Source organism: Aythya marila, assembly GCF_965140915.1.
Source record: "Aythya marila genome assembly, chromosome: 15".
NCBI lineage: Eukaryota > Metazoa > Chordata > Aves > Anseriformes > Anatidae > Aythya > Aythya marila.
This window is the reverse complement of record NC_139056.1, coordinates 4,450,143-4,476,363: the sequence shown is the minus strand read 5'-3', so window position 1 is coordinate 4,476,363 and position 26,221 is coordinate 4,450,143. Positions and strand designations below refer to the sequence as shown.

At 38.8% G+C, this 26,221-nt stretch overlaps 2 protein-coding genes across 2 annotated transcripts in view; one reads left to right on the top strand and one right to left on the bottom strand.

Annotated features, from left to right (window-relative positions):
* Positions 1-26,221, bottom strand: part of IFT140 (intraflagellar transport 140) — a 73,092-nt gene that overhangs the window by 18,095 nt on the left and 28,776 nt on the right. The window lies entirely within an intron of this gene.
* TMEM204 (transmembrane protein 204) lies at positions 205-26,122 on the top strand. The gene is made up of 3 exons (XM_082772581.1): positions 205-1,298; positions 12,603-12,758; positions 23,885-26,122. Exons 1-3 carry the CDS (start codon positions 1,025-1,027, stop codon positions 24,127-24,129), a joined length of 675 nt encoding a protein of 224 aa, XP_082628707.1. The 5' UTR covers positions 205-1,024; the 3' UTR covers positions 24,130-26,122.

Genomic DNA, 26,221 nt, shown 5'->3' with positions numbered 1-26,221 from the left:
CAGTCCTAAAGCTTCACGAGCCAAGTCTCAGGATTCCTGCTTCTCTGTAAAGATGGTTTCCTCGGGAGCTGTGCCTCCCTGCCGGCTGAGGGGAGGAGTGAGGCGTGGAGGGGGACGCTCTGAGGGGAGGAGGGACAACTTTAGAAGTCTCCATAGTCTTTTCCTTTCAGGAAACACATCCTGTTAATGTTTGACTGCTGTGGCAGCGGCTCTGTTTGTTGCAGCCGACTACGCCCTGAGGCTCACCAAAAACAGCCACAAAAACAGCCATTTCCTCTTAGCTGAGGGAAGAGGGGGGGGGGCTGCAGACCTTTTCCTCACAGCAGCCCGTCCTCTGGTCCCTGCCACTTGCAGTCAGGCGTTCAGAGGGACACAGCAGAGCAAATTCCTCAGGATACACCAAACTTTCATAATTCTTTGGGATGAAAGCATTCACGTGGAGTTCAGCTGCAATTTGAGAATGACATTTGTCGGTGTTCGAGGGATATTTTGAAGTTTGCATCTGGAAAAGGCTTTTGGAGCTCTTTGACTCGGAGGAATCCGCGCTCTGCACAGTTGCTCTTGAGGGCTGAGGCACGCTGCTGACAAGCAGCTCTCCCTCCCTCGCCCCAGCAGCAGTTCAGGCTCTTCTGCTTCAAGACTGGAGTCCTCCTCCATTTGCCTCACAAGGAATTTTGTCTCACAAGGAATGGAAGTCCCTATCTTCCAGTTCATCACAGGACTGGCATTGCTTATCAAAGTGCAAGAAGGTGGATAAGCCAAAGCCGGGAAGGACGGAGAAACCTAAAAAAAGCTCTTTTGTGTTCTTTTATTTTATGGAATTCTATCTACCTCACAAAATTCTCATTTGCTTGATCAGAAACACCTCTGGAGTTGACTTTGAGAATGAACGGTGATGTTCTCTAGCCATTCATAACATCATATTGAAGCTGCCTCCATTTCAAGTCCAATTTCAATGTGCTGGAGCTGACTGAGACCTTGTGTCTTCTGCAAATAGAGACTGGCAGTGAGCTGACAGTCAGATATGACTGTCCAGAAACTGGTAGCCACAGCTGTGTTGGTAGCCCTGGTCTCACTTATTCTGAACAACGCAGCTGCCTTTACTCCTAACTGGGTGTACCAGACCCTGGAAGATGGGCGTAAGCGCAGTGTGGGGCTCTGGAAGATGTGCTGGCTGGCAGAAAAGAGCAAAGGAGGTGCAAGCACCAGGCATGGGCAAGGGGAGGAGCGCGAGTGTGAAGCCCTGGGCTGGGGTTCAGAATCAGCGGGGTTCCAGGAGTCTCGTAGCACTGTCAAACGTAAGTTCAATTTCTTGACTTCTCTGCTTCCACTAGATTGTCATTGATACGTTGTACTAGGTCATGAGGAATTTACAGCCTAAGCAGAACATCCATGTAGCTCTCTGTAATCAATGTTAACCATCCGATTCTAAACACCTAAACACCTCTTAAGATTAATCATATGAAAATCATTAAGCATGACACATTTCTCATTTGCAAATTCAGACTCGTGGGATCTTAAGAATACATATAGCTTAAACTGAACTGTTTAAAAATGGTTAAGATCAAATCTGTAAGCCAATTTGCAGACTTACAAAGTTGAGCAATAAAAAAAGTGCCCCTTATATTAATGATGTGAAGGGTGTGACCCTATTCTCATTAAACTAGAGCAGAATTATGCTTGGAATACTTGTGTTCATCTCTGACACCTTGGTTTAACTATGGCTAACTCCAAGAACTTTTCTCCACTGAAAGCCTGTGGTTTCAGCAGCTGGCTTCTATGCAGGCATCTAAACAAGCTGATAACAGACAAGGGTTTTGAGCACAGCAGTGCCTTGGGGTTTGTTCATTCAGGCAAATCAAACAGTGCTTTAAATGAATCCTTCAAGGAAGTGATGTTTTTTTCATGGTTTGAAAAGCAGAGAAAGAACAAAATGCTCTGTTCCTCCTTTAAATCTCTTATATCCCTCTGGAGACTAAACAAAAATACGAGAGGAATTTCTTTAAAAAAATAAAAAAAAAAGCTTTCCTGTGGGCCCACACCACATCATGTTTTCCAAAAAAAAAAAAAAAAAAAGTGCAGTAAATTTTTTTCACATGTGCTAAAAACTGTTATAAATGCCTAAACATGACTTCCAGCTTAACTAAAAGAACTTACGCAATATCAATTCATCACAAATAGGATTAGACTGTTCAAAAAATTCCTTGATATCTACCTGTAACTTCGTTACTCTAATCACTGCTCCAATTGTTGTTTATAAGCCATGTTCTAACTTGAAAAACATGCATACAATTAATTAATTTTAAAAGTACATGGTCTTTATCTAACAGCTAGAATAAGCTCCTGCATATTGAATTTGGCTCCTGCAGCATTTTAAATCCGCAAACTAGTATTTCTTGCTACACACAGTTCAAAAGATGGGTGGTACTATAAAGATAGGCATAGAAAAACTAGTTTTATAGCAAAATTGTATGCATTTTTGCATACAGCAGGTTATTTGCAATTTGCATATAGCAATTTCTTACGTCAAATAGAACCAAAATGTGATAGACAATTTTTAAATTTAAAAGTGATAATTACAGAGAATTCTTTTGGGGACATGATTACACTGACGCCAAGAAAAGCTCTTAAAATGTTGAAGAAGGACTTTGAAACCCAATGACTCGTTTCATCAAGCATCCATTCACTATTTAATCTGAAAGCAAAGAGTAAGCACAAGTCAAATTTTCAGTCTCTACAGCATTTAAAAGAAAATCTCACCTCTACAGCTGTACAATGACAATCTAATGAGGAAACAAAGAATGAGGAAAAAAATACATGTTTCCATGGATAGTGTGCTTATTATGGGCCCAATTCTGCAGCCATGGTTTCATCATTTTAAATAAGTTCTTTAATACAAAATCACATATTATTTAAGTAATGTATACATAGCAATCCTCATCTGTCAGTTATAATGACGCATGTGTGTATATAAATACATATATATAAACAACTTTTTGAACTCCATCCTCAAAGAGTTAAGGTTTAGTATTTTTGAAAATTAGCTTTTGCATATACTGATGACTCCTGTACAAGTACCACATAAATAACAGTCCACTAAATATGCTACTGCAAGTAGGCTCAATTACTGGCAGAGAAGTCTTAGAACCTATTTTTCACTGAATACAACTTAAGGGCCTGCTCTTTCTCCCACCGAAATCATTGGCAAAACCCCTTTTCAGAGGACAGAGCTATGTTGTATTATGTTATATCCATACTATATTAGAAACAGGAAAGAAAGAAATCCAGGGAGAGTAGTCAGTGATACTATAAAATGAGATGGAAATTAAACAATGGGAATGATTTCAACAAAGCACAACATGAAAGAAATGTGGGTGACTTAGGTTGCAGGGGGAAGTACTTCAACTCCATTCAAGCTAAAACATTACTGCTCCTGGCAGAAGGGTCTGATCTCCCCCCTTCTTTTATCCACTTCTTCCTTTACCTCCCTTCTTGCCACAGTTCCTGCACCCTTCCTTCAACCATCTGTGATACTAAAAAGCTTCTGTGAACCAATTCACATGGCTAACAGCAAGGAAATATCCAGGTTTAGAGTGGATTTTTTTTGTGTGTTTGCTTTTTTGCTTGGTTATTCTTCTGTTGGATTAAGCTGTGGTACTGCGAGTCCAACAAGTACTGCTCGTAGCACAAGCTGAGTGATGCAGGTGTGCTGACGGGTGAGAGCTCCCTTTCAGTGGCACCAGTCTGTCAGATCAGAAATCGTTGTTTATGCTGAGAATCAGAGCCCAGTTATGAGGATACCAATTGAAGTTTTTCTAATACGGACAAGCCACTAGATGATGCAAAACTGAAGGCTTTTACTGAACTCAGATGGCATATTCCCTCTTCAAAACACTCCAAAGAATCTTAGCCAGGTAGCCTAACACTTCTGTCATCTGTGTGAGGGCAAGGAAACTTGCCAAAGGTTACAGAGATTGTTCCAGAGATATTACAAATGCTCAGAAGATTAGGCCACACAGTTTGGCTCTTGTCTACATTTCTTAACCCTTCATAAGCGTAGTAGAAGCACACACACAGTAAGAACTATGTCAGACAGCATGTCTCAGGAATTTTTGTCAGAGCAAACCAGACCTGCACAGCCCCCGTTACCTACATCCTGGCCCAACACCAGGCTGGTAACGCTGCATTGCACCGTGTGAACACACCAGATTACCTGAAATCAGCTTAGATGTTTTTTATCCCGCTGCACAGTACAGCTATGCCCTTAAGCCCTGCAGTGCTACAGACTGGGTGGACAGATGGAGCTGATTTATTCATTAGCAACAGTCACACTCTGTTCCTTTCTGTCCGAAGAACACTACAAACAGCGTGGAACTGCAGGAATAGGGAAGCATTTAAAATGATTTACAACCTTGCTTGGTTCTTCAGGGTTCCAGGTGAACTGAATGAAAATCCCAACAGTGGGATGCTTATTTCAACTACAGGGAGATGCCCGGAGTACGATACTTGTAGTCCTTACAAACAGAATAACCAGTGACAGGGAGAGGCACAGGGTCACGAATGACTACGTGACTCCTGTAAGGGCTAAATATAAACACCTGTCCAGCCTCAACGTATGATTTATGCAAACACTTGCATTGTGAAGTGCAGTGACTAAGTCAGGATGCTGCTCTGTGTGGGAACAACGAGCTGACAGTTGTTCACATCGGCAGCAATTTAGAGAATGCCACTGTCCACTAGGAATTTCTGCAAAGTTTGGCTGTACAGAAACCAGTCTGCGTCCAGCAGCTGAGTGTGTTATAGATGCATATTAATTATTCAACATATACAGATGAAGAAAGGAGGCACACTGCACTGGGAGAACACAGCTACCATGAGAACAAAAACAGCCAAAGGCTGCCCAGTAAGCTGCTGAGGCTGTTACACAGAGATGCAGTCCATGCAGGCAGCTGGCAGCTCCAGGCTTGTGATTTCCCTTCCTAACATCTGCAATGTGATCAACATTCAAACAATTGAAATCACAAAATTGTAACAGTGGAGGCCAATATGTAATCTTTCTGGAGGCAGATTTTAAGACACCTACTCTCCTTAGACTGAACGTTCATTTTAACATGATTTTCCTATGTTGTATACTTTTTTTTTTTTTTTTTTGTATAAAGTTAGAAACTTCATAGACTCATAAAAGTGGCTTGGGATGGAAAGGACCGTAAACATCGTCTACTTTAATCTTCCCTGCTGTGGGCAGAGATGCCACATTCTTGGTTGATTCATTCACAAACTTCTTGGGATTCAGGCTGATTTGGGATAATTAACATTGCAATACAGTTATCTTCACATGTTTCACAAATATCAGAGAAATCATTATTTCATTACCCTCACTACTGAGGCTTTGAATTCATTTAAAGCTTTAGGAGGGTAAGTGGCTAAGGAGCTTCCAAACATTTCACATTAAGTACCTTTATTACAGCCACCAACACAAATGTTTATAACCAATCCACTGATGTTTATAACCATGCAAAACTGTCATAACATGTATTCAACCAATATCTCAAGAGGAATTACATAAGAGCCTTGTCTGTTAGAACTGATCCCTATATAGGCGCATTCTTAATGTTCTGTTTGAAAAGTCCCCATAACTGAAACATAATTTACATTGAAAATAGTTGATGCAGATACCTTCACTCCAAAACCAAAATTCTTCCTTGCTCCACCAAAAAAAGATTTATACACCTTTTAAACTAAATATTCAAATAGGAAATACAAGCTCAGATGAGCTCAATCCTAAAGTTCCAATGCACCTAAGATTTCACTAAACTGTTACATGGAAGAGTTCAGTTGGAAGAGAGCTATAAAGGTCATCAAGTCCAACTGCAACATCAGAACATTCAACTGTGCCAAACTACTTGGTCCCCTCCTCCCCTTCCCCCCCCCCTCCTTTTTTTAAATAATTTTGTAAGTGGGGAAAAAATGGAAGCGAGGCAGAAGGCATTTTCCCATTTTCCACAGATTATATATTTTAAAAATTTTTACCACAAGATCATAAATTGCACACTTCAGAAAAATATCTAGGAGATGAAACCAAGTCAAATAACTGACTTCTAATTTGCAAGACATCCATCCAGCAACAGAATACTCTGCATGTTCATAGTGCTCTTGAAACTCAAGGCACAGCTCCAGCTGATTGCCATGTGAGCTGTGGAGACTTCATCCCCATCTGACCTTTGGTGACAATGCTGACATCCAAAACAAGAGGAACACAAAATTAGTTGCCAAAAATTTGGGTAGATTTTTTAGAATGATAAAGAAGTGTTTCTTACAAAATACAGAACTGAGTTCTCCAGCACAGAATTCAGCTTTGTTGCAAGACCATACACAACAGTCAGCAAGACAGAAGCCAAAGAGCGACTGTTTACATAGCACCCCTTCAGCTTTTTTGCGCTGTGCTTTCATGCACTGAATGAATCAAAGCTCCTGAGAAAAAACTGTAATCCCACTCATGCAAGCATGTACTCTGCTGGCTTCTCCTAATGTTTGGATGCCTGGCTTTGCAATTCTGAAGTCTGTATAATATGGATTTTTAAATCCACTTAGGAAGGCTGAAGAACACCACCACTATACAGAAGCAAGTGCTAACCCTAACTTGAATCATATGCAGACTTCAAACCTTTAGATAAAGCCCAGACATAGCAGACGGCTACTTTTTAAATGACTTACCTAGGGCAGGAGTAGGAAATGGAATTCACCAGACCCACACAGTGAGGACTCAGAGCTTGAAAAGAACTAACTCTTTGCCCTCAGCTCCAGTGCCTGGTAACGTAGTGGATTCCTAGAAGCTCAGCTGAACACATGAGAAGACTGTAGTCAATTTTTTTTTTGGCATATCCCCTGCTCTGTGACAGCTATGAGCTCACCAAAGGTAATATGTGATGAATATACCTAGCACTCTTGAGCTTTCAGCAGATTTGTCAGCTAGAGTTCTGTTAAGCAAACGTGTACTAAAACTTCTAAGACTACCTACTGGAGTGAATTTCTTAGGAACAGCAAGCGATGCATCCCTTCTCAGGCTAACACATTAACAAAACGTCAAGTTCCGGATGAAAACCATGTACTCAATGCCTTGATTACATCTGAGAAAATCTAATTACTTAGCCTACTTAGATTAAACTGTACCAGAAGCAGCACATGATCTCAGCCTGCAGACACCCAGTCCAAGAAGATGAAGTCTAGCAAAGCTATGAGCAACTGAAAACAGGCTCTTACAAAAAGAAGTGAAGCAGCTTAGGGACAGGAAGCATTGATAGTTCTATCCCTAATTAGAAGACTAGAACTATTTTAGAAGAGCAAGGCAGGCTTTATCCTCCTTTCCAGAATAGACATGCACAAACACTAAAGATTTATGAAGACAGATACATTTTAGTATGTATAGTCAGTGACTCACTGAATAATCAATAAACCATAGAACCATAAAAAAGAGATCACCAGTAGAAATCCTATAAAGTTTGCCTTTTTATGCTAACAATGAAAAATAACTGATTAATTTTAAAAAAGTTAATATAATAATAATATATAATAATAGTTTTTTTAAAAAAGGATAAAAAGTATTATTTTATCAGTTGAAATAATTTTTAAATAGATACCAAAAAGTGTAATTTTTGAGATTAAAAGAAAACTGAAGTTAAATGCAACTAAAGTAACCATTTATATATATACATATATATATATATATATATATATATATATATATATATATAAAATCACTAGATATAAGAAGGAAATTTCTTCAAGAAAAGAATACCCTACAGTATGGATACACTGACAGCAGCAGCCTAAGATGGCAGTATACTTCAGCTATGCATAATGAACTTCTAATAGCTAAAGTTTAAACATATTTTTGGATTTAAAATCATGGAAAACAGGACTAGGATAATAACACATTCAGAGTCATCTCCTACAGCTTTGATGCCATGCAGTAAATTGTGCAGTCGTGGTAATAACTTCAGATATGATCCTGTGCCCCACACAGGGAGTGAAACTCTGGTCATCATCTCTTTCCACGGCTGGTAACTTAGGAAGCTGCAGAAGATGTACTGAAGTTTGCACTAAAATTTTTGAAAGTGCTATTTCACAGGGGAAGTTTTAAACTACTAAGTTATCTTGGGCTGCTTATTTTCCTTCATTCATACATTGTGCTTTAATCAATCAAAAGCTTGAATTCCCGCAAACAGAATAGGGGAAGAAAACCTCACGCTTTCAGCAATTAGCATAACACGATTTTTCAATGAGATCATCCTTCTTATTATTCTAAAACACTGCAAATTACTCTTCAATATGACTAACCTACTTCTGCAAAGCACAAATAACCTGGGTGCTATCATGTAACATAAAACAAAACTGCTGCTTGCAATTAAAGTCAAATCAGCATTCCTAATCCAGATGGATAATTCTGGTCAAGGAAATGAGCAAGGCAATGGGGAATTGGAATTGGTCTCATCCCTGGAGTTTGGGTTTTGACCCTTGACTGGTAACTGTATTAAACAAAGCAGAATTCATTAGACAGTGCCCCTAACTACCCAGCTGTACAAGAAACACAGCTAGAATCCCTGACCATGAATTAATTACTTCTCAAAGCATACCGGGATCCAGATGCGCTTCCAAAAGGAAGAAGTCAGAGACTAGCACTTTGTAATGCTTAACAACAGCTCCAGAGAGCATTGAAGCCATTCTGTGTCTATCGCTTTCCATTTCTCTACAGCTAAATCACATTTTAAGGGAGGTGAAGGAAGGCACGGAAAAATACACCTGGTGGTGTCCAGCTCTATTCTGCTAGAAGCATCTACTTCTAGCTGTAGGAAATGCTTTCGATGGTTAAACTTCAGGAGACAAGTGACATTAGTGAGTTCAAAACAAAAAAGTTGTACATGCAAAGTACCTATGCCATCATGACAGTCTTAGATGATAGATTCTAGAAGCTAATCATTCATACAAATACCACCCGTACTTGTGCACACAACCATTATGAACTTCTCGTTCTCACATATGGTGGCTAGTACAAATCACTCTGCAGAGTGAGAGTTTGTAATGGACATGGGAGGCTGTAGTGGGATCACAATTACTGTAAATGAAGCAGAACATTTGACATGGTCAAACAGACTGCTCTACATTCATACTAATTATAGAAGACCCATTGGAACGGGCTGCAGCTGGCTGCGGAGGAATTTTTGCTTTACATAAAAATTAAAATATCAACAGACTAAAGACACACAGACAAACACCAAATTTCACAGGCCTTATAAAAAAATGCAATAAAAGCAAATGTTTTGAAAGATAAGAGCTATCTATTCCTGAAGTGACTGGTCACTCAAGTGCAAAAAAAAGGCTTGTGGCCTTGCCTTCCTCAGCATGTTTTACATCTTTTAAGCCTTCGGGTGCAGGCTCTGAAGAAATGCTTTTCATTTGCATGCTTAATTCCCGTCCTTGACCAGCATTGTCCACTTTTTTTGGTTGTCCTCAATAAAACGCAGTCATAGGTGCTTTCCAGAACTACCACCTTTTTGGATGGCGCAGTGGCTGGACTGGTAGCTGGGTTTCATTTTGCAGCTCAGGTCAGGGTTGCACGTGCACAGAACAGAATTATCATGTGCTGAGATGACAACATGCGAAGTACAATGACTGATTAAGCACAGTAAACTAGAGGGGCAGATCCAGACTCAGACAAGTCAGCAAGTTCCACTGAGAAAAAAATGGAGCTTTTAAGAGTTGTACACTGTTAATTTTGTCAGTAGCCCTCTCTCCTCTTTCGCCCTCCGCTCCCGTATTTTCCACGTATGACCATTTTGGATAAAGGCAACAGCTATCTAAAATATTAGTTGTATTTCTGCATCTCCAAACAGCAGTGGATGTGAGTTGAAAAAGCACCCCTAAATCTGCAGTTCATGCAAAGAAAGATGTTACACATCCAGTGCACTCCAACAGCAATAGGACAGCGATCACCCAACTATTATTTAAAGACTAAATGACAACAAATTTTGTTGAAAGCAGTTGAGTTAGTCAAAATAAAACTTGCTGTTTTAGTGTGCTAGATATACTTATGGCAAAGACAAGAGAATTTATACTTGTTACACTGAAAAGACAATATGGATAACAGTAAAGACAAATATGTTTCTATGACAAGGGGTAGTACATATTTCTGTGATAAGCTTTAGAATTGTTTGTTTGCTTTGTTTTCTAATGCATGCATACCCCATGCAGAAAGGCAACAGAATTCCCTATGGCTGTGAACCAAGTATTTTTTGTATCTGACACCATAGACAGCTCTGTCACAAATGCAAGTACTTTTATAATAATGGCTGTAAGCCTGCTATTTCTAGTATATTCCTCATTTAAAAGTAATTAATTTTCACTTCAGAAAGTACCACTCCTTGAAGTATTACAGAAATCCATGTAAGTGGAAATGCAGAATACTCCTAATGCTCAAGATTTTGCTGATATTTACAAAGCTCAGCAGGCTTCCAAACACGATTTCACAGTCAGCCACCATGAGCTATAAATGTTGAACATGACAAAAGTTGGAATCATAGAATCAGAATCATTTACTGCTACAAAGGGCAACTTTGAAAGTTAAGATACTTCAAGCAAATTAATTTTGAATGAAATAATTCTCTTCTCTGGTCAGAAATGAACTCACTAGGAAAAACAAAACCAACTTTATCATCTTAAGACTTTATTCAATATGAAAATGTTTAATGGACTATGTATCTTAATTAAATCATGAGTTGTTTCTTACAAGACTAGGAGCTAAAAATGAACTATGAAGAGAAAATAAAGATTAAACTAATTTTTATGGTTCACAACAGTAAGATTGGACTGAATGATTACCACTATGTAATTGTGTTACCACAATTTACTCTTGTTGATATCAAGTTTTGTTTTTTTGCACTTCTTGGCAGTCTCCTTAGAGGATCAGGAATTTACTTCAGTCCTTAGCTAAAGAAATAGGGTGGCAAAGAGGGAAAATATCCAAGCACTTGGCAAACATGACTTAAGTCTTAATCAAACAACAGAAGAGATCAAAATTTAAACTTTGACTCCAAGCCTTTTTCTCCTTCTCCACTGCTGCCTGCTTTCTTAGGCATCAGCTCCTCAGTCATGGACTGTTCCAATAAATGTAAGGTGGAATATGCCTACCGTACCACAAACAAGCTAGCGCAACAAATTTTACAAAGCTTTACTGCACAGCAATGGGCAATAGGAACAAAGACATCACCAAGTCATTCTGTAAAAAGGAAAAACGCATTATAAGTTTTGGAGACACTGAAATCCACAAATCCTGCTGCCAAAATAAAAAAAGTCCCTAGGCAAAGCTATCTAACTGAGAAGTAATTTTTGTTTACAGTTCTCCAGAAAAATATAATTCTGGTGGTCAGTGCACCTAAATTCAATCATAAACACTTAAGTTGCTTTTGAAAAATCACATGACAATTCATGTCTTGAGCCTTTCCTTTTCTAACACACGACTTACACATTGAGCTGCTTCTGTTTCAGAATAGCAACAACATATTAGCAAGAGATGTTGAACTGGCACAATGATATTTACAAAACCTACCTTTTGCTAGAGAGGAAGGAAAAGGATGAAAACAGGACATCCACCAGGTTAACAGGAAAAGTAGGAAAAAAAACTGACTAAAAGTACCAAACTTTGCAATGAATATATTCGATTCAGCACCCAGCTGAATCAGGTTTCTATCCAAGACTCGAGGTATTTATGTCTATAATTATTTCTGCATTTGTTCTTTATATTTAATATTTATAAATATATGAAGTCATGTAACTTCTTTCACTTGTAAATGGCACAAGAACACCTCATTTGGAACTGTCAAACATTGACATCTTTCAATGTAAATCTATCCTTTGTTGCACAGGGGGTGTAACATACGATGGTCTTTGCAGTGTTTCCAAAAGATTAGTTAAATGTTAAAAGAAGGAAAAGTTAAGAATTCTCTATATGAAGTTCTATTATCAGCATCTCTTAAACCAGCAATAAGTTAGTGTTAGTCCACAAAATGTTTCAGGACAATCCAGTTGGACTAGGTGAAATATTTCAAGTGTTACAGATTTTTATTTTTTTTTCCCTGTGGTATGATTGTCTTAGAGCCTTGAAAACTCAAACCATGAACAAAGGTTCCATTTCAATCAGTGCCATACAAATGCAGAACAAAAGGACAGTTCCTGCCCTAAACAATTCTGGCTACTACTTACATGTAGAATCTTCACAGGGCAGAAACCAAACGCTTTCGGCAGGCTGTTCTTCAAAATTAGCTACTTGCTTCATATGAGATTGTTTTGCTCTGAAGCAACAGTTATAGGGTACTGTTTAACTAAAGAAAATATTCAACACATCCTAAAGAAAATCTGCCCCTAATCAGACCACAGGAAATGCAGTTAAGAGTAAGGGATTGCCAGGAGTGGGAATAGTATTTGAGAAACATTTTCTGTGGAATACATTTTACATACCTGCTTAGCCAGGATTTGAAACACTACCTCCCTGCCCCCTTTATTTTTTTTTAATCATTTTAACTTTAGACTTCCTTCTTATGTTTCCCTAGTGCAGTTTGACATGATGCGTGCCTGTAACCTCATTGCTACTGTTGCTCTGACTGCTGGCCAGCTCATCTTCGTCCTGGGTCTAGTGGAGATACCCATCATATCTCAGGATACCCAGTGGTGGGAGGAGGCCATAGCTGCTGTGTTCCAGCTTGCCAGTAAGTACACTTTTTTTTTTTTTTTTTTCTGATGGAAAAAAACACTTCATACCTATTAAATCCAGGAAAAAAAGAGTTTCTTACTTCAAAAATCTTTCAAGTGATAAAGCACAGCAAAAAGGCCTAAATCTAAAAGTAAGCTTATTGTCTCTTAAAAGCTCTCCCCATGTGATTCTGCATTACATGAATAGGAGCTTTTATGTTGGAAATATCAGAATGAGTCTTCTGCCAGCCTAGAAAAACAAGCCATTATTATTTCCTCTGAAACCAGGAACACAAGCCTAAAAGAAATGAAATCAATGCAGCATAATCCCATAGGTTAGCAGAGCAAAATATATCAAAGCAGCTGTTTGAAAACATAGCAGAATGGCAGAACAAATTTCAGGAGTTTTCCTGAAACTCTATTATTTGCTTTCAGGTAACTGAATTTTACTCTGTCATGATCGGCTGGGTTTTGATAGAGAGATGTCTTACAATCTAGCAAAGAAAGTTGGAGTCAACTTGCAACAGTGACAGTCATAAATAAAACTCCCCACAGTAATTCTCGTAGATGAGGACTATACAGAAATGACTGAGGAAAAGAGGAAATGGTTTTATCACGGTATCTTATTAAGAGCAGTGGCAAGGATCTTTATTACATAAAGTCACTCAGGATTTATTATACCAAGTCCAATCCTATAAACTATCCATGTATGAAACTGTGATTAATGGAGTGGAACGCTCAGACTGTTTACAAGATCATATTTCAGACATACATTGTTATTAACGTAACTAACAGATTATAATTAAGTAACACTTATAAAAAGCCAAAACTGAATTTTAAAACCATTGAATATTTACAATGATAAAAATCTGAGATCCACAGTTCATCCTGCTGCAAGACCAGAATCTAGCCCAGGTTATTTAAATATGGTTCCCACAGCAATAACCACCCGGTACGGATGAACCTGAATGTCAAATAAGAGAAGACTGGTGTAACAGAGGTTCTGTAACTCTCAAAGCATCTGATCCAGACTCCAGGTGCAGCAAGACCCCCAGGCATCAGTTCAGTAAAATCAAAAGCCAGATATGTAGCCTCACCGTAATAAAGCCTCCCTCCAGTCTCATGTATACTATGGACTTTTACAATTCCGGATACCTTTTGCATATCTCTCCTTGATCTTCAGGTGCAATGCTGGCTTTACTCTTCCCTCCCTCCCATCCTCCCCCAAACTCAACATGTCTGTTTTTCACAGAGGAAATGCATTCTGGCCCTGTTTAGATTTGTTGTTTCATTGACAAACAGCACAGTGGACAGCCCTGTGCCTTTATTCTATCGAGGCTGCTAATTTTAGACTTTTTTTTTTTCCTGTGCTGGAGTCTGTTTTAAACACAGTCAGAGAGAGACTGAAGGGCGCCAGGATATCCCGACACAGGAGAAGGAAATGCCTGCTATTACCTGTTATGCAAGCTGAACCTTGAAATCCCCAGTGCTGGGAGGGGAGAAGGGAAGACAGCCAGAGCCAGAATGATTAGCAAAACACTAATGAGAATGGCTGAAGAAGTTGTTGAATCAAGAAGTTCATCTGCTTGTCTGTGTTCAAAAGGTGTGAGGAGATGGATCTGGCAGCTCATGACAGCTACAAAGAAAGACGTCATGCTGCGTGAATCAAAGCTCTCCCATCTGCAGAAATGATGCAATGACTTTGGTGGTTAGCTCTCCCCCCATACTTTACTACCAGCTTTAGGGATAGGAATTCTGAAAAAAAAGAAAAAAAAAACACCAAACAAACAAAAAAAGTAGTCACAATATCTGCCCTTATCCCAGTATAAAGTTGACTTCTTTGAAACCTCTCTAATTTGCCAGGACAGTGGTGTGTGAACTGCAACTGCCCTCAGGCAGTAAGGGTTGTCTTCACAGGACAGACAGTTCAGAGTACAGCTTGCACTGACAGAAGAGGCTTTTTCCTCTTTCAGAAAGAAAGATGTGCTTTGGAATGTCAGGCCACTCAAACTGGCCAAAAAATCAGCCCCATCAAACAAATCCCTCAGACTGAGCGCACACAACATTTTACACATAATGGTTAATATGTTATTTGTCTGATACCAGACAAAATGTGAAAATTGTGAGCAAGTCCAATGTTTCTGTATCTCTGACGAATAACTGCTGCTACATCTAGGATACCATGTTTGTTTGTTTGTTTTTTTAATGAAGTGGAAGAAAGTTGACTGCCTCTTACCCTGTAAACCATGGGTAACACTTCACTTCTGAGCCTCCATTCCAAGCTGATAATCTCCCATCCATTTTCAAAGTACAGCAAGGCATCAGAAGAGAACGGATTATTTAAAGTACTTTGTTCATGAAACAGCCCAAGTTAAATCACGGTGAAGCTCCACCCTACTTCATTTATATTGTAGTGCAGTCTTCTGTCACCACTTCTCAGGAAGCTGCATTCTGGCTGATCACATTCAGCATTCAGGCTGCTTGGTTCAAAGAGCTTATGTGACTTTTCTTAAAAAATCTAACTCTCATTTAACAGTAAAGCAGCTACAGATTAAATTTCTGTGAAAGACTCTCTGCTTTCACCAAACTTTAACTCAATGAATTTTGGTCTTGTTAAAAAGCCTGCTTTCCCTACGCATTGAGTAAAATGGAGAAGGGATGGTATTTTAAGGGATAAAGCCATAGTGTACATGAGGTTATATTTTAGTGCAAACAGATCATTTGTGTGAGAAGAACAATATTAAAAACCTAGATTATTCAGTGATTTTATAAAGACCTTCAAGATCATAGAATGTACATACTTGGATCTTATTAAATATTTGAGTATTGTCGGGGCGATTCCTATTCATTACACTTTCAGATGTCATCCTGCCACATACTTAAAAAACAGGCATCCAGCTCCTGTTTTTTTCTTTTCCAAATGTGTGGGTTTCATTACAGTTTCCTGTAGTCTGAACACAAGTCCTTTCTGTTTTAGAACACTACGCATACTAAGTATCATCTTCCAAACTCTATCACAAGTTCTAATCAACCATGTTTTATCCCACAAGAGCTTGTGATGACTTCAGGCTCCCCTGCTTTTTCACTTCTACAACCTGCACAAATATTTGACAATCATTCAAAAAGGACAGACCTCTGACAGAAGATAAAAGCCCCAGGAAGCAAAGAGGAAGGAAAGAAGAGAGCAAACAGAGTTGCTCCTGGGAGAGCAATGGGATTCGCACAGCTCCAAAGCTCCACAACCTCACACCTCCCAGTTAACAGGAAAGCAAACTGTTTGCTTTGGAAAAGCAATGTGGTGAAAATGGAACCAGTGTTGTATGTGGAATTTTGTGTCAATGCTCAGAAATTTCTCTCTAGAGGGTTTTTGATTTTTTTTCCCCCAAGGAACTGTTAAAAACTCAATGTGCTGAATATAAGATGAGGATCCAATGAGTAGTTGTGAAGGGAAACCCATACCAACAGGACAGGGAATAAAGAGCACTTCAGACAACATTAAATTACTGCAAGCAGTAACCTACCAGACTAGATCAGACCTAATGTATTCTAGCCAAGTCTCCTATCTTGTACAAGGGTGAATATTAGACTTCAGAGGAAAGTGTTAGAAACAGGTAGGGAGGTCTGGGATAGCATTAGATCTCATCCTAGTTTCTGGAAGTCCAAGACTGGAATAAGTCTGAATAATAATGGTTAATATTCCAATTACTTTTCAGCATTAAATTACTTTAATACCTGATATCCTGAAGATTACAACCTTTTGTGTTCCTACTGAGCTTGCCATTTACAGCCAAATAAGTTACAATTTTACCTCTTTTGAATTTCAAGCCTTGCACTGCAACTTCTACTGTGTTTTCCATCTGCCAGTGTATTTCACTCTAGACCCCTAACAAATCACAGGAAACCTGAGTTCATACACACTCTTATGTCTGTGCCTTAAAACCAACAACACTTTAAACCATTTACCTTATTTAGTTCTCCTTTCCTTCTGGGTATTACAACTTTAGCTCTGTTGATGTCCAGAAAATCTTAATGCAGCACAGAAGAGCAAAGCAGCCATTGGAGAATATAGCTGACTATAATTGTGAGAGCAACATGATCCTGATTTCTGTATTACTTCCTTCCACCTTTTTCCTTCACAACACCCTCAAGCCAGATCTGTTTTATAAGGAGATCTGTGGAGCTCCAGCCTAACACTTCCTGAAAAGGAAGCAAATAAATGATACTAAACCTAAAAATCATAACAAAAAGAAAGAAGTTGACTGCCTGATTTGCGGTAAATGCTTTTTTTATTTCTCACTTATTTTGCCTCAACACCAAACTTGCATGTTCTTTATGTGGATTGCAAATCTCAAAGTGATCTTGCTTTCATATATCTGCAAAATGAAAGATCTTAAAACATGGAAGACTATCCTGCTTGCTTTGACTGATGGGTCACATGAACAGCTGAACCAGCAAGCTAGGACGGGCAGTATCTCACAAGGACTGTGTTGAACTCTTCAACTGCAGCAGGAAAACGGCCCGCCTGTATTCTTCACGTCTAAATACAGATTTGAGTAGCAGACAATCTGTTGTGACATCTCAACATCAAGGGTGCATTCTAACTCGAAATATGGTAATAATATATTACCGATAAATATGCAAGTATAAGGAATGCATGCTATGACTGTTAGAAATAATGCAGTAATGCAGAAAGAAGCATACGAAATATGTTCAACTCAAGTACTGATTTGACTGTTTATGAAGATGCCTGCTAAAAAGTTTCAACTGGAGCCATTTAGCTAGAGCCAAAGTTAAACTCCTGTTTATCCTTTGATGCCTCAGAAGATGGAGAGGACAGAACTCTTGAAAAACGCATGAAAACAGCTCATCCTTAAAGACAAATTACCATCACTAACATTTCTGGGAGGATCACTGGTCAGTGACTGCTTCTCTCTGCAGTTTGCTTATCTTCCTTTTTTCCCCACCTGACAAGAGCTCTCACCTGTGTCTGACACACGATCTACTTAGACCAAAAGCAGAACTTCCATTGACTCAAACTGCCAGTGCTTCACAGGTGCCAAACAGTCTTTGCAGCTAACTTTTGGTCTGCAAGCCTGCACATTTGTCCTTATTTAAACAGGTGGCCAACAGAAATTATGTCTACTTCATAGGGAATGCTTTTCAACCTTCAATTCAAGGACTGACATTATATTTATGGAAATCTCCAGAATGTAGCTAGGAAAAGAAAGTTCACTGTCAGTAGACCTACACTTCTTAAACAGTGGTCTGCACCTCCTTTTCCACTAACAAGGTAGAAATCATTCTGTTACAACAAGTCTCTCAGCCTTACAGGGTTACAAAGATGAACTGACAAATTCAAAGAATACCACAATTGCCCCGAGAAGCTTTGCTACTCATAACTTGTGTAATTTCTAAGAGATGTTACATTTTACCAAAATCCTTGGGAGCCTTTATTGTACTCAACAATATCCAAATAAAAATTCAAAGTCTACTCAAGTCCTTGGGACATTGTAAACCAAAGCAAGCATACATCTACAGCTGTCAGGCTGATACTATGAAGAGCACAGAAGTATCACAGAAGCACTGCAGCTGCCTCACACTCTAACAACTGTTTTGTGCCAAACTGATCCAGGAAAAGGTATTAACTGATTAATCATTTATATTGATTCCTCTAGCAATTGAACTTTGGGAATCTAGCTCACTTTGATAAATAAAACTGAAATTCTACAAGCAGCTTATCTAAGCTCGCGATTCCCAGCAGCTAAACCATTCCCTGTAAAGGTTTGCTGGGTATGTAGAGAAGGGAGTTAAGCATTCCCCTCCCTGTTCACCGTTTTTACAGCACAAGGGTCATTTGCAAAATGTGAACAACAGCCTGGCTGCTCTATTTTCCTTCTCCCTCCTCCTGGCAGAGAAAATCATCCTATGGGACAAGCTGTAAAGACAAGGATTATAAACCCTTCTCACACTGACCTACTAAGCTGGCTTTTTCATCCAGATAAATTAGCCTGCTGTGTGCTCTCTGGCATAGCAGGGAGCTGGGGGATGAGATTGTACTTCCTGAGGCAAATTAACACTGTTCCTGATACAGACTTTCTACCAATCCCCCCCAAAAAACAATGGAGACTTCTAAGACTGCAGTATCAGTGTCGTAATAAGATCTATGCAAATCAAGGTGCGTCTGGAAAAAAACATCCCAAGTAGAAAGCGACTAAGAAAGTTCTTGTAAAATATTAAAAATCTGTAGTTGGCTTACAGCCAGCTACAGTCGAACAGGAAGTTCAGTACACAGATGTAAAATGTAAGTTCAAAAAGCAGCATTCTCCTAAACCCACCCCCTCCAACACGGTCAACTACTGTCCCAACCAAAAGTCTTCCTAGTGAATTTGTTATCTGTTTCCTTCCCCAGCGGAAAAGCACCCCCTGTTCAGGCTTGTTTTGCTACCGATGGGAAACAACCAGAGATAAACAGCAGCTCTATGGGAAAATAAAGTACTTTAAGTAATCTCATCAGGATTTTTCGTAGAGATCTGGCCTCTGTGCAGACTTTAGACAATACACAGTAAGTGACCTGAAACTGATTGACATATGCTTCTTTCCAATTAAATTAATACAGGGAAATTCAGCCATGCATCTAAAAGTCCTGTCACGGCTACCCAACAGAAATGAAATTAACCTAGAAAAAAATTAATATTCTCATAACTAAACTGAGTATTAAAGAAATGTTTCCTATCCACAACTCTTAAAATAAGTAGCAAGAAGTGACACCGTTCTAACAGATACTTTAACTGCTTTCCCATAGGAAAAGTCCTTTGCAATCCATGACTCTCACTTTTTCATCCCCTCCCTTTTTCAATACTGAGATGCTTTGTAGAACAAAAGATTATAATGGATTAAAAAGTGTCTTTAATCATATCACACAGTAGATGCTGCAATTGTAGAAGGGAATAAAAGTATATCATGAATTAAGAAAAAAAAAAAAAGATTTATGGCAAGTAGAGCAATTTTCTGGTTATTTTTAGTAGAAGTTACCTGTGGGAAATAGCCTGGGAAGGCAATAACTGTTTTCCTCCAAGTATTTTACTGGAACATTGAAATTTAATTCAGACACTGTTGTTCAATATTACAAATATTTATCTGAAGTCAAAATCACTGCAATCAGGGAGACAGAGAAGCTATTCTTAGTGCATGCTTAAAAGTGTGCCGAAACAAATAAGCCTTTCTCAAAACAGTGCTGAATTCTGCATTGGCATGTTTACATTAACAACCGCATTATGCCCATATCACACAACCACCAGTAGGCACTGAATTTTACCTACACCAAGTTTTCACAAGTGATACACTGCGTGTATATTCAGAAATATTCAAGGCAACAAATTACATGTAAAATGTTGTCAAAGCTACACTAATAACTAGCGCAGTACACAAAGCAGAAGATAACAACCCCATGAAAATACCTTGTTATAGTTGCGTTAGTAAAAATAAAATGTTAGTCAAACTTCAGTTTCATTCTCTTTCAATACAGAAACTGGTTATTATTGCTTCAGTGCCCTAGGATTTGTGAACACGTGGTGTTCATGTAATTATTTGTGAGGTTTTATCCATCAATCTGGCAAAACAAAGCACTCCTTGGATATAGCTGTATAAGAGGCCCAACAAAATAAAACTCTACTTTCCCTGATTAATTGTGGAAACGCTCTGGAGTAATGTGCTTCCAACGCTCCCACCTCAGTCATGCTTTTTCTCTCTTAACTGTCAGTTCCTGTCTAGCCTGTGGCAAAGTTAGAATACAGATCCTATGTTTTTCACTCAAGAGCCCCAGTGACTGACTCACTCCTGATATCTGCCAAGTCAGGGAGCTCTGAAACTGATTACCTCCCAGTTCCCTCCTGCTCACACACTGGCACAAAACTGCAAGAGAAGAGGAAGCCTGTTGCACCACTGGCTGATCATCTGATCTAGGGTTAGGGAGAAAGGCCTGTGACGGGAAATAGTCTTGCTAGCATAAATAGTTTTATTTTGGGGTCTGTAAGTAAACCTTAGTCCTTTTTTCTAGTGGATAATTTCTCTATCAGATGGAAGGATGTTCGTGAGGTTGGCCCATCTAGCAGAGATGTGCTGTCATCCAGGACAGCAATTGCTGTAAGTGATACATAAGGAGGAAAAAGGTGTTTAGGGAAAAGAAAAGGTTTAAATCTTGAAAGCATGCCTGTAGCATTTATTTACCTCTGTAGTGCCATAAAGGAGTGTGCATAGACTGCTGCTTGCCTTAACTAAGTGAGCAAAGAATGGGGCAAACTCATGCCCAAGGGAGCAGAGCTCACACACACCAGGAACCCTGACATTTTTTCCCAGCAGGCTTGCACAAGACGTGACTTCCAGTGAGGAAACTGGAAGTGCTGATCAACCATTATTTACCTAGGTTAGATGGACCAGTAAATACCCGTAAACCTGAAGTGGGAAAGGCAGCAGTTGCAAATCAATAACTGGGCTTTAAGCTGCAAGATACTGCATATCAGGGTTACTCCATGTAACTGGTGATCTCGAACCTAGCTCCTGCTGCCAAGAAAGCATGCGACAAATACTGCATGATAGCATACAGGGGACTGTTATTAACAAGTATAACTGGTCCTTAGCGGTATTTGTAAGTGGCCACTGATGCACACAGCGTGGCTTCAAAGCTCCTTCCTCCTTAAGTAGTAGTATTAAATTTAACTTTAAAAATGAATGTGAATTAAGCTATTTCAAGTCTAGCCAGTGCCTCTGACAGGCTATATGATTTGCATTACCTTGTTTTGTTTTTAAATACTTACCTTCTGGGGGAATTCCCTGTGAAACATGAACTGAAATGAAAACTCAAGAGGAAAACTGATGGCAAACATCTGCCATGCGCCAGGCAGATTCTTCAGTAAGATGAGTCTTTTGTTTTGTACCTCAATACCCTCCTTCCTCTGAGAATTTTAAACCAGGAGGAAAAGGAACAGGTCTACAACTTGGCCATAGGAAGTACAACCAACCTCCCTTTCTCTCGGCTTCCTGTCTTTATATGAGACAAATGGTACCTATCACCCTTTGAAAAGTGGATTACAACCTGTAGAAGAGCAACTGGTGTCGGTGTTCCACAAATACAAGATCTGATCTTCACCTGTCCCCTCAACTATGTGCCTAAGGAGAAATTGAACTCCAGAGGAAGAACGCAGTGTTGAATGTATTGCACTGAAAACGAGTCACAACAGTTTTGTTTTGCAGCTGTGATTGCCTTCTTATACACCATTACTGTAAACAGTAAAGAAAAAGCTGTACAAGACCCAGATAACACCAAACAGCAAAGTCATTAGTAATTCAAAAGCAGTTCAAGGAAGCTTCACAGAAAAGGAAGAGCACAACCAACTAGCTTCGGATACAAAAGTAGCATTCTGTGAATACCCTAACAACAAATAAGCTTCAGTGAGGATTTTCACTGCATGAAGGAAAGAACGCTTCCACTTTCGCATGATGAGATAAAGCCCATGAATATTCAGAAAAACTGACTCCTTCAAAGACAGATGATATACCTTCTACGGTCCGAGGACATCGATAACATGTCTGGCTTCAAGAAACTGAGATTTTTTATTTATTTTTTTTTTTAAAAAAAAAAAAGCATGCATAATCTGATACACAGCATGCTGTCCAGCAGTTATTACTGAAAAAAAAAAAAAAAAAAAAAAAAAAAGATTTAAACTTGTCAAGCACTTCACGATTTTTCTACCCCAACCATAACTCAGTATTTTATCAAACAGGAACCAAGAAGCAACTTTCCAACTTGTATACTTACGAATACGTATTAATTAATTATTAATTAAGCCCCCATCTCCAACACAGCTAAAGTTAAAATGGCCTCTTTTCCAGTTCTCGTACATTTTCACAGGGAATCCAAGAAGCCCACAGCTTTCCTTGGAGCGCTAACAAACAATTATTGGAAAAGTTGGTGATTTCTGTAACTGTGTTCCGTGTGGCTACAATTTTCCCACATGAAACTTGTTCAGTTTAGTTACAAATGAACAATTAAATAACTGCTAGAATTCATGATGCCTCAGAGAATCTTGCTGAAAAAAAATAATCAAGGAATTATGTCAATTGCTGTCCTTAAAACTAACTCAACAACTTAAAACTCTTCCATAGTATTTTAGTCTTCCTTCACAGCAAATGCTATCATAGATTGGAAAAATAGCAGTAAAGACCTGTTCCTAATGTAAGAATCTATTTTCTCATGTATCCTTCAGGAGAAATGTCTTACTTCGAGTCATCTCTGGTATATGCTGTCTGTGGGACCATGCTACTGTAGAAGAAGGTGTAGCAAGCAACTGAGTTAGAAACTACCATCTAAGCAGACATTAGAACAGTAACAATGCCAGACATATCCCAAATTAATACTCATATTATATCCATTTATAAGGAATATTCAGATTTCACAATGACTCTTGGAATAGTAAGTGTCATGCCTATTTGAGTGACGACTGATTTTTTTTCCTCCTACTTGCATTTCATTTCCAACTTGCATCTTTCATCTTCACTGTATTTTTTGTCTTTTTCTAAAGAACTCAAAAGCCTGGTTTATCCTCTCGTAACACTTGCCAGCATAGAGAAATTAGGACCATTAGGTCCCATTTGTTTCACCTTCTTTCCCCCCCTCCCTTCTATGAACACATTCAGCTATTCATTTTTGCATTTAACTATAGTGGCTTGCCTTAAATAAACATTTCAAAATCTGAGAATAAACTCACTATATTCTAAACAAACAAAAATCATTATCATTAGTGTACGTGTTTTCTGTGAAGGCAACAGGAATAAGAAAGAGGTTATTTGCGTAGGATAAGAGAACTGGGGGGGGGGGGATGTAACTTGAACTCCAGCAAAGCAGGAATAACGTGGGAGTAAGAAATTTAAACCAGAGTCAATAGGTGTAAACTAATCATTAAAACTGCTTTTTAGGTATCCAGTCTTTGCATGTACCATCATGTTTACATGAGTTAAAGAACACATACAGCATATTGTAATAAGAAGGGAAAGGCTTTACAGATTCATGACCATTGGGGTTGTGTCACCTTGCCATTATAGGAATTCAAGAGTAACTCATTAAAAAAAAATCTCACACTTTTTGCAGGTTTTGTCCTGGTTATTGGATTGGTGACTTTCTACCGCATTGGACCGTACACCAACCTCTCATGGTCTTGTTACCTGAACATCGGAGCCTGTCTTTTGGCCACACTGGCAGCTGCCATCCTCATATGGAACATCCTTCATAGGCGTGAGGACTGCATGGCACCACGGGTCATTGTCATTAGCCGTACCCTGACGGCTCGGTTTCGCCGTGGCCTGGAAAATGACTATGTCGAGTCACCATGCTGAAAGCATGGACTTGGAACAGGGAAGATCTCCAAGGAGATCTGTATCGGTGTTTTCTATAAATATATGCTATAATTTAAAAGTAAGGGTTGAAGGACATCACAAAGCTCACTCTTGTGGGCAGAGGCCCTCAATTACTATTTGGATGGGCTCCATCTATATATATATGTATAAAACATATAATTTTATATATATTATATTGCCCTCTTCATCTGCTGTACAGCACAGAATTGGATTGTCAGAATCCTGACAGCATCACAGCTACATGTCAGCAGGGTTCAGCTGTAGCAGACAGCGTATGCAATAAGACAATAAAAAGAGGCAACCTAACATTTTCTGTCTGGATAAAGTTATCTTGCTCCCTTAATGATATAAAAAACTATGGGAGACCAGTGACAACCAGTCACTTTGGAGTTAACAGGCAACCTGAGAAAGCAGAAAACTCACTGTAGAATAAGTGACAATTTTTAACAGCTGTCTAAATTTCTTGACTCTTTATAGTCTTCTATCCCATTCACCCACCCTTCTTCAAGGAACTTCTCATCAACTGTAACACCTGCTTTCACGATACAGCACAAAGCAAAAACTACAACTCTAACCATTCTAATTGTAAAGTAAGGGACTGCAGAATTAACCTCTGTTTTATTAGATACTGCTTTTGTATCCTAAGAGAGAGGTTTGCGCTTATCCTATAGTAGTTGGACTTGATGATCTTCATAGGTCCCTTCCAGCTCTGGATATTCTATGACATTTTTTCTGTATCTAGATAGAAATGCCTTTAAAAATTAAATGGGTATGCAGCTAAAACAGGCCATACATGGTGCTGAAAATCTACTTCAGCGTTATACTGTCGGCAAATATCTACAAAAGGTGGCTACCTGGACTCCCAAATAATCGTAGATACTAACAATTTACTTCACTGGAAATTATTATTAAGAACCTGTATTTCAGCCCAAATAAATTTCTTCCCAGCTCGCTTTAACATTTGACATGCCATTTCTAGACTAGAGTGATATCTTAGGAAACCAGCTCTGCCTAACAATGCTCAGAGAATCACAGAATACTGGGAGAGTACCTGCCACTCAATCACCCAAACTGGAAAATAAGACAAATACAGGACTTTGCGATAAGGTAAAAGACCTGCCTAGTCACTTCATATAATAGCAATATGAAAATAATTAGCACCTTCAGAATTAGCCATGATGTGTATTAGCCTGACCCTGACAAACCCAAGGGCTCACAAGGCTTGCACGTGCAACTTTCAGGAAGAAAAGCCAACAGGTCAAAAACCATTATGCAAAAATCCTTAAGATACAGGAACTATATACAATGGCTGATGTTTAAAAGCTGTCTACAGATGCTACTCGGAGTACAATTACCGACAGATTTGAAGGACTGAGCTGTGAACGTGAGATGTGAAAGTCATAAATTGTTTAGGATTTTTGTGTTGCTCCCAGCTGAGTACACTGCTTCTCTTCTTTACTATTATTTCCATACTCTGCCACACTTAAAATGTGATAATCAAGCTGGCTCTTGAGTTCTGTTCTCAAACTCAGTTCTGATGCAATAAGAAACTCACCTCCAATTGCTACTCTGCATCATGTTCAAAGTCAGCAACACTCTGCAGAGACTGATGCTCCAGAACAATTGTGTTGTTCTAGACTATCAGTATAGAATACATCAATGCTGACAAAGAGTTTCTTCTAACAGTAGGTTTGTAAAAACCAACTAAAACTTTTATTCATTTGCCTGCATTACTTTCTGGAAAAGCTCTATCTTTTCTAGAAACAACATGCTATGATTAATTGCAGGGTTTTTTAAAATTAAACTATTGGAATATTTAAAAGACATTATATTATTTCTTCTAATATTGCAATATCCGTATTATAATAATGTACATTTAAATTTAAAAATCATCTATGTGGTCAATAAATTCGTAATACTTGGTATTACTGTGATTATTTTAGATGTATAATAAAGTTGTGAATGTTCATTCTCTTCTAGTGATAATGTGGGATTTTTTTCTAGACACATTATAAAGTTAATAATTCTCCCCATTTAGTAAAAAAGGATCGATATAGTTTACAATGTGTTG